The sequence below is a fragment of the Tetrao urogallus genome (assembly GCF_951394365.1).
Source record: "Tetrao urogallus genome assembly, chromosome: 5".
NCBI lineage: Eukaryota > Metazoa > Chordata > Aves > Galliformes > Phasianidae > Tetrao > Tetrao urogallus.
The window spans coordinates 22,964,678-22,979,408 of record NC_136818.1 but is presented as its reverse complement, the minus strand read 5'-3'; the positions used below and the strand labels follow the sequence as shown (position 1 = coordinate 22,979,408).

The following is a 14,731-nucleotide window of genomic DNA, read 5'->3' as shown; positions in this document are numbered from 1 at the left end:
TTTCTATAATGGTCTGCAGGCATCAATGAATTTAGCAATATGCTGGTAAATAGAATGAAAAAAATTAATGCCTCGGCAGAAAGATAATTACAGATACGTTTAAATGATGACTGTGGTGCAAGGTAGGTACATGGATGTGTACTGCCATGGAGGACTTCAGTTCATTGTTGGGTACCAGAGCCACCCAGATGATGTTGTCACCTTGATTGTTTGCAGCTCGAGTTCCCAAAGCTTCTGGAGCCTGGGCCAGGCTGCATGCTGGGTGTTTGCCTACAGAGGGGTGTTTGTATGCAGCTTTCTTCCTCCTGCAGTTCTTGGAGGCTTCCTGGCAGTGTGCTCCCTGCCATCCCAGCTAAGCACAGTTTAGCCTCTCGAGGAAAGCTGTTGCTTGCACGGTGTTTGTGCCAGTGATACCTTCTGTACAGCGGTTTAGAGAAGTTGCTACTGCAGTGTTTGCTCTCAGCATTCAGTGTGGAATTACTTCTCCTCAGAGATTTGCAATTTGAATTTGTCATTACCTTTTCTCTCTGTGCAAGTGTGTTAGAGCAATGACTTCTTCCAGAAGAAAGGAAATGGATTTTGTGTCTTAATTTTGTTGGAGGAAAGGCCATTTTCATGCTCTATCCCTAAGCATCGTTTTGACAACCGCATGCGGCACATCTTTGACTTACTGCTTTGCTTTGTTCAAGAAACAAAATTAGTGCTCTTCTGCAGATGTTAGTCTTTAAATTTCATTAGGAGGGATGGTAGCATCTGGGCCCTTAGGCCATTAAAAGCAAGGAGACAACTTCAGCTGCAGCTCACGGACTCATCTTGCATTTTGAGGTGGATGTGGAGCAGCAGGAGTAGAACTGCTCTTCACAGAATCACAGAATGGCCCGGGTTGGAAGGGACCTCAAGGATCATGAATCTCCAACCCCCCTGCCACATGCAGGGCCACCAACCTCCCCATTTAATACTGGACCAGGCTGCCCAGGGCCTCATCCAAGCAGTGCATCTCCAGGCAAGCTGTTATTGGTGCTGAGAAAATGCATGCTGTTGACCTCAACTATGCAAAATGCATGATTTTGATAAGGAATGATAAGTGCTCACAAGAACCTTTGGTGATAGTTGAAGTTGGGGAGTGACTGTGAGTGGTTCATTTGCTCAGTGTGGTATCTGAGTGAAAACCTGGGTCACGTGGAGTCTGTCCTTCTGGTCAAACTAATGGCATGCAGATATGCCGTTATGACACCCTGAACATTACTTGTTTGTATATTGTTTGCTAAGGTACTTCAAGGATATTTGTACAGTGTTACTTTTTGTTGTGTTTTGCTTTTATTCTCTGCACTGCAGTGACATCTGAGTCTTATAAGACCTGCATGAAGGATGGCATAGGATATTGCCCAGTGAGGCTGCGGATGCCCCCTCCCTGGGAGCATTCAAGGCTAGGCTGGATGGGCTGTGAGCAACCTGGTCTAGAGGGAGGTGTCCCTGCCTATAGCAGGGGGTTGAAACTTGATGGTCTTAAAGGTTCCTACCAACCCCAAACCATTCTATGATTGATTCTGTGATTGACATCCAGGAGCATTGTGTGTAGTCTCAGAGGTAGATAATGAAATGTTGGATATACCACCCTGTAGGATGAGCAGGGCATCTGGATCCAGTACAGATTTATGGCCTGGTAGTTCTGAGGATAGTAGCACCTCAGTGAAAAGTGAGGATGTGACAGGAAGTGAGTCAAATGGAAACTTTCCAGTCCAAGTGTGGCATCACTAATGGCACAGCTTGGAAAACAAACACACAAAAATCCTGGGTGCCCTTAGATTCTGAGACTGCTCAGAAAGCTGTGACTGCTACTAAGGTCTGTTTTCTCCATCTGATTGTCTCCAGAATCATATCATTTCAGGTCTAGTGGGAAACAAAGTGACGCATCACTTTTTTTTTCCTAAGTTTTTCCTATTTTTTTAAGAATGAAAATGAAAAAATGAAAAAATTTAATGAAAAATTCCCTATTCCAGCCTTCAGTTCTCTTTAGCTGTCACAAGACTTACTTGGATGGCAGTCATGTGCATCTTATGGCCACATTACAAAGCTAGTTCAAAATCAGATAACATTAGCTGTTGCCTGAATATTTAATCAGCTTTTTACCTGAGTTTTATTGCCAACATGAGATCCCGTGAGTTAAGCTGTTTGTGCTGTGGGTATACCTATGAGCAGAGAAAAGGAGGAGACCATTCTTTGACTTTCCACGTAAGCAGCTGATCCTGAAACTGGCAGTCAGTGATGCCAAGTGTCAGCTGTGCAAACAAATGTGTAGCAATTGTTCTTTGGATCAGCAGTTTTTTAGAGCAAACTGCTCATAATTTCCAGCAGTAACTTTTGAAAGTGCATTCCCTTCTCTAATTTTTTTTGTCTTCATGTTATATCTGCAGAATAAAATTGCAAAGCCAACTGATGCTTTACCATTACTTCAATTACATGGTACGTAGGTCGTAACTAACCCCAACAAAGCTGGCAGATTAGTTGTCTGTACAAAGTAGGTATAGCTGTTACTGATTTCATCCTGATCATCCTGTTTGAGGTGATCAGCATACAAGTACATGTGTCTTTTTTAAAACCTTGCTGTTGGTGTCAAATTGGTGTTACTATTGCATATGAGGAGTTCTACTAAAGGGCCAACTGTGTAAGCTTTAGCTGGGACAGTGCTGTACATGGCCTGATTAAACCTTGCAGCTTTGATAAATATGAGTGAACGGAAGAACAGAATGCTGTTGGACAGAAGAAAAAATGTTGCTGGAGAAACACTTGATATTGGTAGTCAAGAAGCACAGAAGATTTGAAGATGGGCATGCATCTAGATCTTAATATATCACAATTTGTGTTCACATCATGTTTGCACAGCTGGTTTTACAGTGGTCCTATAAAATAACACAGCGTTGTCCCATGCATCGTTAACGCTCATGGAGTTCTGTTGTTGTAATGCATACCAAATGCATGTTTCATTTAGTTTACAAATGAGTACTGTTACCTGATTTTCTTTCCTTTGTTTCCTTTTATCCAGCTGGTACAGCATCTGGAGTTGGAAACCATGCAACTAGAAGCTTTTCTGGAGTGGAAGCAACTGGAAGTGGTTTACTGGCAGTGGATGGTAATTAAAGAAATTTTTAAGGATGCAACTTTCTTGACTCTAACCAATAGCTGACCACTTACAAAGACTCTTTTTCCACAAAAACACTGTGAGACATCTGTTAAACAGCACTTCAGAAAAGGAAAAAGGGTTTGGTAAAGAGAGCGATGTGTTCTTAGTTCTTCTTCATCCCTCAGTTTTCTTCAGTAAGACTGTGAGTCTTACCAGCTAAGCTGAGGAATTGCAGGGCAGAGTAGCAGAGCTCCATAAAGTTAATACAAATGAAAATGCTTGATCTTCATCTCTTTAATGTTTTTAAACATAACAGTCATACATTTCGTTAAAATTAAATGGGTTTTCAGAAGAGGGACTCTAAGCTTTATTGCAGACTTGAGAGCAACTAAATTTGCAAGCAGCTGATACTGAAAACAACTTCATTTTTTCCCAGCCAAATAGTGTGTTGAAATTGGCAATTTCCCCTTGAACTGTGTTGAATGATCATAAGAAAATCAATAAGCCTTTCTGTGTGCATCTTTGGATTTCTCAAGTGAGTGTAAACGGCAGCATCCATCTCACTTCTCTCTGCAACTTCTGTCCATTTACAGTTGCTGAAAATAATTCTTCAGAGCACTTCATTAGCTGCATGAGTTTACAAAATTTTGGGAATCAGTGAGCTGACTATTAATTGCCCGCATGCGTCGTTCTACACTAAAAACCAGGCAGAGGAGTGTAAAATTACCTTACCTGTCTTGAAGAATACTCCCAGTGCAGAGCCATTTGAATTGCCATTAGTCATGTAATGGCTTTTGATTACTCATCTCCCATCTTATAATTGGAAAGCATCAGCTCCAGAATAAGCCTGTCTCCAAAGTCACACTGGCAAAATGGAAGGGCAAGTGCTATGGCATTTTGTTGTAGCCACCTCAACCATGTTACAGTGGGGAGTACTGTTGTGGTTAGTGCTTGCATGCTTCCTGGAATTCAGTCCTAAGTAAATACTTGCAAAAAACCCAGCCAGCACATCCTTATTTAATGAGTTAAATGTGGCAGTGGTTTTGTTCAGCAGGATGTTGATGGTTGTGTTCCCATATACTGTAGGTTGTATGAAGATGAGATGTGCTTTGAAGATACAGAATTTCCTCTTTCCATTTTTACCTGTATTTTCCCTTGCTGATCTGGTGGACAGAATGATTCTTGCATAATTACTGCCCTCCTGATGGTTGTAGAGAATGTTAGTAATGTATTCTTGATGAAGCTCCCCTGTGCTGATTACTGAACGCTCTGGTATTGACACGTTTTCTTTCCTTTGTTTCCTTTTACCATTTCCGTGGTATTGACACGTCTGCTCTGCAGCCTTCCTTCTGCGAGTGTCTGTATCTGGACGCACTGCTCAGTTTCCTTACTCTTACCCTTTATAGGATATGTTCACTGACCATCAGATCACAAGCTTATTTGCCATTATTTCTGCCATTATTTCTGGCAGTGTGTTTCCATTCCCCTTGCCCCATGCTCTGATTTATGCGTGCCCTTACAATCTGGGGAAACTCAGCTTGTGTGCAGATGGACTCTGGGATGCGGTAGAGCATGGGCGATTTTAAATGAATTTTGAAAGATTCGCCCACAGTCTATGAATGTATCCCTCAGCATTTGCAAATGGAAAATGTCTGAATGCCTGACTGGGCTCCCCAGCCTTTATAGGGATCCACCAGCTAGGCTCTGAAATTGGAACGTCTCTTGCACTTATCTTTGCCTGATTCAGCAGCTGAACTTGCATGTTTCTGTAGGAAGACAGCTATTTAGTATCTCCACATCTTTGCATGCTTGCTTCTTTTTTCCTTTTTTTTTTTTTTTTTTTTTTAAACAAGTGCAGCAAACTGTCAAGAGAATTTTCTTCCATACTGTCTTAGTTCTGGGTTGTCAGATGATTTTAATATTATTATTAAAAAAAAAAAAAAAAAGAAACCAAAAAGCTCACAACTTTTCAGAGTTGATAAAGCAGACATTTCTGCTAAATATAGGTGCTAGCCAGTTTTCTAGAGTTTGCTGTTAATGATACTTCCTCACACACTGAAATCAATTGTTTTTAGTTGTAGAAATGACAACTTGTGATGCTTATGGGAATGTGTGGCTCTGCCTTAGACCTATCCCTGTGCTAAGGTGCAGCCCTGCTCTCCACTACTATCCTGACACCTTTCCCTCCTGCTTTCCACTGTTCTAATGCCTTTTCTTTCTGCATATCCTTTGCTGTTCTGCCATCCGTTTTCTTCTGTGCACTTATCTGCTACACTGGATGCAGAGAGTTGAGCAAAAAGAGGTGAAACAGACTCCATGAAGGCAGCAGGAGCTTCACTATTGCCCCATGGTTGAATGGGAGCCCTCAGGCACTGCTTGCTCTTGGGCTGTGCTGCAGCACCCTGGTTGGCAAGGATGAGGATGCTGGGTCTGAGATGTGACATTCACAGCAAGGCAGAGCAGTGGTCTTAGGCCAGAGCGTGGCTTGACTGCAGCAACAGGAGTGGCTGCAGTAATTTTGCTCTAAAATTCTCTCATTTAGTAAATTTCAAATTTAAAAAGGAAAAAAAAAGCTTAGTGTTACTGCTGTGCAGCTTGTCAGGCTGTCAGTTGTTGGTGACATCTTGCAGAGCTGCTGCTGGCTTAGAAAGGAGGGTTTTCAGGGTTTCTTTTGCCATTCTTGGCTCTCTTGCAAGGCTTTTCCTTATATCAGCCTAAAAACCTCTTGCTGCGAAGAAAGCCAAAGTTTTGTACCTACCTGCGTAGAAAAAAGACAGCGAGAGAAAAATTATTCTCATCCTCTCTACAGCAACCTTCTATTAAAGTGAAGGCTGTTAGCATGTCACTGCCTTCCCAGTTCCTCTTTCTAGGCTAAACAAAATTGGTTCTCGTAATGCCTCCTTGTAGGCCATTCCTTCAACTTCTGATGGCTGTTGCTGCTCCAGTACGGGATTTCCTATCCCATTTGTCTGTGTTTAACTTCAGGTGCCTCACCCGTACATCAGCGTTATGGTCAACTCTCTTCTATCACAGAGACTTGTGTTTATGCTTTCTAGCCTGGTGCTTGCATTTATCAGGATGACATTGGTGACAGGTGATTTTATGGCATCTCTACCAGCAGTGCTGCTGCTGAGTTAGTAATTACACCTATGTTTTTGCCTTGCCCACGTGTTGGCCATGCTGCTTGACTGCTGAATTTGCTCTTGCTGTTTTCAGATTGCTTCTCCAGTTTTGAAAGGTAATTTTGAATGCTACTCATGTCCTTAAAAGAGATTATGATCTCTCCTGTTTGATGTTTTCTTGATAGCAAAATGGGAATAAATATTTAATATCCTGAGTGAGGAGGGCTGGGTCTCTTAGTTACCCTGCTGTGGCACAGAGACTGTTTCTTTGTAATTTATGCACTGCGTTGTAGAGGTACATACCTTTCAAGGACTCTGATCTTATTTGGGTTTGTTTTTTTTTTTTTTGAGTTTCAAATAATGATTGCTACTTCTGAAGGCGGCTGCACAAATCATTTTGTAGCCAGTGGGATGGGCAGGACCAAGCAGAACTGATGGAGCTGGCCAGCCTGCAGCAGGGATCTCACGGAGTTCCTTGGCTTGGTGAGCTGGATGTAGACACAGATAGGGTGTGGATGTCGCAGCTTGCTGTGGCGCACAGCTGATGGGCAGTGCAAGCACAGTGCTTCTCCTGGTCATCACTGTGTTACAAAAAGCCATGCAAGTAGAATTGCAGGGGAAAGGGCTTACGTATTGCTTCCGCAGTGCTGGTTGTTGTTATCTCAAAGTGTGACTTTATGCTTCAGTAATAGCAGTGGAGAGCAGCTCACAGCATGCAGTGCTTTCTAAAATGGGCTAAGTTAGCAGTGTAAGTCTTCTATTAGCTCACATTAGAGTGAACTAAAGAGGTTCTCTTAAAATAGCTGTGGAATTGCAGAACTGTACTCTGAGACAGCAGCAGTACGTTCCTAGCCATGGGGTACTGAGAAGGAAGGGAAGCATTATAGGACCTGCCAAAAAGAAACTTCTGTTGTTTTTTCTTTTAGGAAACCGTGTTAGATAACATGGCTGAAGAGGGAAGCGTGCGCTCGGTGCAGGACACTCCTGTGGAGACCAGCAGGCTGCAGGAGGGGGCCACGTGCTGCCCCTGGGCTGAAAGCATGACTGCGCAAATCGACAGGTTGTCTGGGGAGATGACAGCTCTCCACAGCCAGCTGGACAAGCTGGTAGCACGCCGAAGGTCTGCCTGGTGTCAGAAGGTGAGCTTTGAGGCGGCCGTTGCGATGGGAAGCAACTTCTCACATCCTTTATTTTTCAGCTCTCTCGCTGTGTCCCGTCTCAGGGCAGCCTCCTTGTTGGTGCTCTGTGTCAAGCTACAATTGCTTGTCTGTTTATGCCCACAGCATGCCAGGTGCTCTTTCAAACACAAAGTAAGCAGGTGTCCCAGAGAGGCAGTGTGCTGAAAACAAAGTAAGTGTTCTTGCATTTGGAAGTGAAGGCATCAAAGGATAGGGGTTACAGAGGAGAGAATGAGAACAGGAAGAAATTGTGGCAGCCTCTGGAGGGGACAGAGGCAGCAGGCTGAAAGCATCTGTAATAGTTGCAGCAAGAAAAATACAAGTTAGGTATTCGCAGGGAAAGGAGGGTGTAAGAAGCCAGAACTTGTCTTCTTTCACTGAGTTAGTCTTTGAAATGTCTGATGGGGAAAGGAATAAGAAGGTTTTGAAACCTGTGAAGTGAGAGAAGTGCAAGTTTTGGTGCAAGAACAGACTGGGTGTGGGAGGTTGGCTGAGGAGGAAGGCAGGTGATAGGAAGGAAATGTACGTGGTGTTCGCTAGCATAAAGATGGGGGACGACGACAGAGAAACACCCAGAGGGGTACTGGGGCATAAATAAAAGAGCTGTTAATGCAGATTTGGGAGATATTATTGCTGAATATTAGCATGCTGACACAGGGAGAAGATGCGTTGCGTTGAAGATGCAGGCATAGAAAGTAGCTTTTTTTTTTTTTTTTTTTTACAGTCATAAAGGGGAAAGAAGGATTCAGAGAGTCTATGAAACCAGTTAATGGGAAGGAAGTAAAAGGAACATTTGGGTCAGGTAGAACACTAACAAAACTCTCCGTGTCACTGTTTTGAATCCATATTAACTCATAATTGTTAACTTTTTGTTTTTTTTTAGTTTGAAGTGTGGGTAGTTGGGATTACAGATCAACTGCCAGAACAAAAGGTAACAGATATTTGCTCAAGAGTTCACAGGAATCTGGCATGGGAAAAAATGTATGGAGAAAAACTGGATCACTCTCTTCTACTGTAAGAATAAGGAGCCAGTTGGGCTTGGTTGGATAGGGGCAGGCATGAGGTGCTGCTGCTTCATACTGAGTGTGCAATCCTCCCCATGGGGCACTGAGGATATATTAGCAGCACAAGCGAGTTCAGAATCTGTTGGTTACGTTCTTTGAAGAGGAAATCCACTAAAAATTATCCAATACACAAATGCAAATTATAAGCTTGGCAAGTTGTGGGATAAAAATCTTTGCAGGCGAAGAGAATATTCTGAAGTATCTCCAGTATATTTCCTTTGATCTTGCAGTCTTCTCCAGGCACTTGCTGTCAGTCACAGTCAGATGGGGTGCTGGTCATGCAGGTCTCTGGTGTGGTCTGGCTTAGATGCTTCTGTGGCAAAATGGAGATGAATGTTGCAGGACAGCTCAGACTTTGAAATTAAAAAGTAAACTTCCCACTGTGTGATTTCCAATATGCTCTGACTCCTTTTATGTATAACATTATATATGCCTGTTAAATATGATGTAGTAATCACAGTAACTTTTTATGCTTTAATTTGGAGATGAAGTCCAATAACGTTGACAGACGAATGCTGCACAGTGCATTGAATTAGATGCACTGATTGTTTTTGAATGATGTTTGGTCAAGTTCCACTATTTCTGAGATTCACAGAATGTCATTTGATTGCATAACTATGGGAAACAAATGGAGTGTGTCTTGGTGTGTTGTTAAAAGGATAGTTTATTGCAAGTGCTTCCTTTTCTGCATCCCCCCAGAACGGAATTGTTTCGTAATGCTGCTACGTGACAGCATTTTGGAAAGCCTGGAGGTCAGATGACTCTCCATTAATCCTCTTTAAATCAACCCTTCTTTCTGTCAGCCTAGCTGTCTACGTGATGCTTTCTGCCTGCAGTCTGCCTTTTTCCCCCAGCCAAGATGCTCGCTGAGTGCAGGCTGCTCTATCAGTTGTGTCCCCTTCAGTCCTTTCACTGGAGAAATAAGCTTATCACATCTTTCCTTCTATATTCTTTTTTTAGTCAAACAAAGAGAAGTTCCAGCGAGCGGTAGCTGAAGTGGTCATTATCTCTAACTTTGTATCTTGTGATAGTGAGGCATCTGGAAATTATCTTGGCTCTCACAAGCATGTCCATATGAGGGACAGTAAGTTTTATTATAGCTGCTGTGCCCACTGTGTTGTACTTCATGAGAACCGTGATAATCCACCAAGTAATTATGTTGGTTGTTAGCAATGCGCCTGGTGTCTGTGCCAGGCAATTGAGTAGAAACTATTCCAAAGAAATGAGGACATGTGATTAGATGTGATATTCTGGGGAAGAGACAGCCACAGTTTTTAAAGAGAGGAATCACAAATCTAAAAAATCTGCTGGAGCTCTTGGAGAGGGGACCACTGAGCGTGTGGGCAAGGGAGGTTGGGTTGGCTTGACCCACTTGCATTTAGAAATGGTATTTGATAAGGTTCCTGAAAGGATTCTCAACCAAAATAAACTGCCCATGTGAATGTGTTTCCTCTGACCCTTGAGCGAACACAGCAGGAAGAGGAGAGCAGGCATCTGTGATCAGTTTGCACAGGGAGGTGAAGAGCAATGGGCACAAGTGAAAGAAGCTCAATCACGTACAAAGCACGGCAGGAAAGGATCAAGGACCCTCTTAGAATGATAGAATGGCTTAAGTTGGAGGGGACCTTAAAGATCATCCACTTCCCAGCCCCATGGGCAGGATTGCCAACCACCAGATCAAACTGCTCAGGATCCCGTCCAACCTGGCCTTGAACACCTCCAGAGATGGGGCATCCACACCTCTCTGGGCAGCCTGTGCCTCACCACCTTCTGAGTAAAAAAACCTCTGCCTAGCATCTAACCTGAATCTTTTAGTTAAATCTTTTGGTTTAAAGCCATTCCTCCACGTCCTATCACTATCAGACTGTGAAAAGTCAATCCCCTCCTGCTTCTAAGCGCCCTTCAAGTACTGGAAGGCTACAGTGAGATCTCCAGTACTTTTGTGGTACTGAATAATTAAGTGATAAAATGTCAGATAAAATAGGATGGGAGATAAATGGGAGATAAAAATGCATCTGAAGGAAAATCATAATTTTATGCCTGTTTTTGTGATATGGCCATCATGTCGTGTGAATGAGTTCTTGGGGTTACAGTAGTAGTTCTTGTGAAAATGTCAGTGGTCACAAGTAGTAAATTAAATCCTAAGAATTGTAAGCAAGGCAGAAGAAACTGAAATTTAAAATATTTCTATTGGTTTCTGGCACAACGTGTGCAGTTCTGGTTGTTGTCTGAGCTAAAAGAATCAGAATCACAGAATCACAGAATTGTAGGGGTTGGAAGGGACCTCCAGAGATCATCGAGTCCAACCCCCCTGCCAAAGCAGGTTCCCTACAGCAGGTCGCACAGGTAGGCATCCAGGCAGGTCTTGAACATCTCCAGAGAAGGAGACTCCACCACCTCCCTGGGCAGCCTGTTCCAGTGCTCCGTCACCTCACTGTAAAGAAGTTCTTGCGCATGTTTGTGCAGAACTTCCTATGCTGCAGTTTCCAGCCGTTTCCCCTTGTCCTGTCTCCACTCACCACTGAAAACAGTCTGGCCTCGCCATTCTGCCCCCCACACCTGAGATATTTATAGACCTGGATCAGGTCCCCTCTCAGTCTTCTCTTCTCAAGGCTGAACAGACCCAGTTCACTCAGCCTTTCCTCATAGGAGAGATGCTCCAGGCCCTTCACCATCTTAAAAAGAAAAGGCGTGATTGAGCTGGAAAGGCATAGAAAGGGGAAGTGATGATGACCCAAGCTGTGAAAGGGCTTCTGTGCAAGGAACATTTAGCTGGTTTAGGGCTCCTTGCTCTCCAAGAGGCAGTGAAGGGAAATATCGCGTTGGAGCAGGAGCAAACAATTGTACTGTTCTGCTGCTCCTTCATCCTCACGACTGGGCAAGTTCATGAAGAAAAAAATCTGTTGTTAAGCAATAAATATGAAAAGTGTTCTCTGGCCAAGGAAGCCCTTCAGCCAAAAACTGCTGAAGTTTAGAATGTTGTGTCTTCCAGTGAAGTATGGCTATGTATTTGTCTAGTGCTGAACTTCTCTTGCTACTGGGTGCTGAGCTGTGTTGCAGACAGGCTGCTGGGTGAGGTGGGCTTTGAGGGGTCTCTAACATAAAAATGGAAAGACTACAGTGAGATAGGAATTTTCAAATATGAAGAATACGATTTTTTGTGGAGGGAAGAGAATGGGACAAAAATGTGCTTAAATCACAACACAGTTCTCATTGCATATTAAAGAAGTAATTTCCTTGGACCCTCTACAAAGCAGGTTATGCAAATATCTGTCAGGGATGTCTGAAGAGGAGCTGGACCTGCTGTACGACTGTGGTTTGGGCTTGAAACCTGAATCTGTGATTGACTGATGAATTTAGACAAGGTAGAGGTATTTCAGGTGTGTTAATGTCAGAGCTATGCTATACCACAGTGTCTGGTTTGCAGCACTAAACACAACTGCTCATTATTCAGGATGAGCTATCAAGGCAAGATATCTGGCTTTTATAAGATTAATAATTTGTACTGTGTGCTTCTAATAGAGAAAACTATCCATCTTTAATCTTCTAAAATTAAGTCAGTTATTTTCCTCAGGAAAGCATTTTCTTTTGTTTCTCTGCCTGCTCCCAGCTCTTTCTTTTTTTTCTCTCCAGTTTTGTGCTTGGAACGACCCTGAAACCATTTCCCTTTCAAGGACATTGACTGAAGATTACTGAATGTTGCTATGGGATTTGGATGATTCGTGAAACCCTGATTAATATGACATTTTAACTGATACCCATCTGCAGGCAGAATTGTGTTTGGTATCTTGGAGGAGAACAGGCGTAAGCTGTACCTGTATGGGCAGAGGTGTGATCTGAATGTGTGACTTTCTTATAGTTAGCTTTGCTCTTTTCTGTTCAGCTCTATTCTTTTCCATTCAGCCCTGGGTAAATAATCGCTTCTTCTTGGATGACATTTTGGTTGTTAAGCTTCAGAAATGTTTCTCTGCTTGAAAAAAAAATGTAACTGAAAAAGAAGTCGTCTCCAAATTTGAAAATAGATCTTGTTTGTTTGTTTGCTCCTTTTTAAATATTTAAAATATTTATCCTCTACTCCTCTGATTGAGGGGCATCTTGATTTCAGGTTGAACATTCTGTATCCAGGAGCTGGAGAAGCGGGTGCCTGACTCCAAATGAGGATCCTCCTCAGTTTTAATCACATAAATGCTCACCTGCTACTGAGCTTCTGTTGGAGCTTGTGATATTGTAATGTGGGATCTTGGTGTTTGCTAGGACTTAAAAACAAGCTAGACTCCTTTCAGGTGATGGTGTGAGGGAGCTTACTCATATAAGCATCTCTGAAGTATGGCTGAGAGAGAATCAGAGCCATCAAACTGAGCTTGAATGTGCTTCCTCCATGTTTGAGCCCTGCCCAGAAGTTCCAGCTGTGCTGGGCTACCCAGGCCTGAGCACAGAGCACTGGGAGCTGATGGAGGAGCTGTGGTCCTGCTGCCACTGCACGGTGAGGCCTAACCTGTGTGAAAGCCAAGGCATGGGCAGTGCCTGGTGGAGAAGCAAAAATAACATTTTCCTGCCCCTCTGCACGGCTGGTAGGGCCCAGTTTGGTGTGTGCTGGCTGCCCAATGTGTGCCCAGTGTGTTCCCCAATGCAGGGCCATGTTTGCTGCAGCCCGAAGCACAGGCTTGTGGCAAAGCAGCAGCTGAGCTCTTGGTGGAAAGCACTCTGAAGCTTTGTCAAGAGCTCTTTTTCTCTTTGAAAGCAAATTGTTCCCGTTTCATCTTGTCTATTTTTGCTGTTTATTCTCATTCTCCGGGCTTTCTGCTAATATGAAGATATCAGTGCAGCGAGTGGTTAATAATTACCCAGGCTGTGGGGATGCAGGAAGCAGAGGAGTGCTGGGGATGGTTGGGAGCAGTCAGCATATTCCCTGTCCCAGTCCCAGAGTGTTGTTGTGTTCCACTTTGAAAACCTCCATCTGGAGCATCGAGCAGCTGTCAGTGGAGCTTTTCATGCAAAAAGGAATTGAAAAACTAGCAGCGCCACAAGAGCAGCTTTTGGAAGTGTATGGTTGGCTGGGCCCAGATGCCTGCGTAGGGGAGGAAACCCAGAGAGATCAACAGAAGCATCCATCAAAGGGAGCAGTGGAGGACATGGACGGGAGGGTGGCAAGGAGGGATGGGGCTAATGGCTTTTATGTGTAGTTTGTATTTCGTTAAACATAGGATTACATTTGCTGCTGATGGAGCTGCCAAGGTATTAGCAGATTTAGGTTATTAGAAAGCATAGACCTGCTGTAAGCAGTAGGGAGTAAGATGTTTAAGGGATGGAACGCTTCCCCTATGAGGACAGGCTGAGAGAGCTGGGGCTGTTCAGCATGGAGAGGAGAAGGCTCTGGGGAGACCTGAGAGCAGCCTGTCAGGATCTACAGGGGGATTATAGGAGGGAAAGGGGCAGAATCTTCAGCAGGGTCTGTGAAACAGGACAAGGGAAATGGTTTCAAACTAACAGGGGAGATTTAATTGGATATAAGGAAGAAGGTTTTTACAATAAAGGCAGTGAGACACTGTCACAAGTTGCCCAGAGAGATGGTGGGCTTCCCATCCCTGGAGATACTGAAGGTTGGATGGGACTCTGAGCACTTGATGACTTGCAGGGGAGTTGGACCAGATGTCCTTTAGGGATCACTTCCAACTCATATCATTCTATGTTTATGTGTGTGTTCTTTTTTTTACTTACGTATTTTGTTGTGTTGCTCTGTCAGGCTTTTTTATCAGATTTCCTAACAGATCAGGCTGCTTTCTTTTGGTAAGTGCCCATGGATGCTGGGTGAGACCCAGGCGACAGTTCCAGGAGGCACTGAGCTCTGCCCTGTGCTGGAGGGAGGAAGAAAGAAGCCGTCTCTGTGCATCTCTATTCTCCCCAGCAGGATCTGATGTTTGCATTAGACCCAAAGCCCTTAGTTAGCCTGGCTCAAGTAACAGCATGGGGGAAGTTCCTGCACGTGAGCAGAGCTGGGAGGTTTTTAAAATCTTGTTTGCTTCTGAGAACTTCAGCCCATTACTCAGATTTGAATAGTCAACACTAAGCTTGCGGCATACAAACAGACGACGAAGATAGGTATTTATTCTTTGTTTGCAGATGTAACTTGCTGTGCAGATTGCTGAATGAGTGCTGAACCGTGTGCGAAAGACTCCGTAGCAGTTGCTAAATCAGCAAACTGATTTCAAACACACAAAAACTGGAACTGAAAGTAAATTATCCCGC

At 43.7% G+C, this 14,731-nt stretch overlaps 1 protein-coding gene across 1 annotated transcript in view; it reads left to right on the top strand.

Moving 5' to 3' along the window:
• TEDC1 (tubulin epsilon and delta complex 1) overlaps positions 1-14,731 on the top strand; it is a gene marked incomplete at both ends in the record, with an annotated part of 63,933 nt that overhangs the window by 39,839 nt on the left and 9,363 nt on the right. The window contains 2 exons of the mRNA XM_079536055.1: positions 3,044-3,130; positions 7,170-7,382. Coding sequence (XP_079392181.1) covers positions 3,044-3,130; positions 7,170-7,382 — 300 coding nt within the window. The remainder of the gene's footprint in view (positions 1-3,043; positions 3,131-7,169; positions 7,383-14,731) is intronic.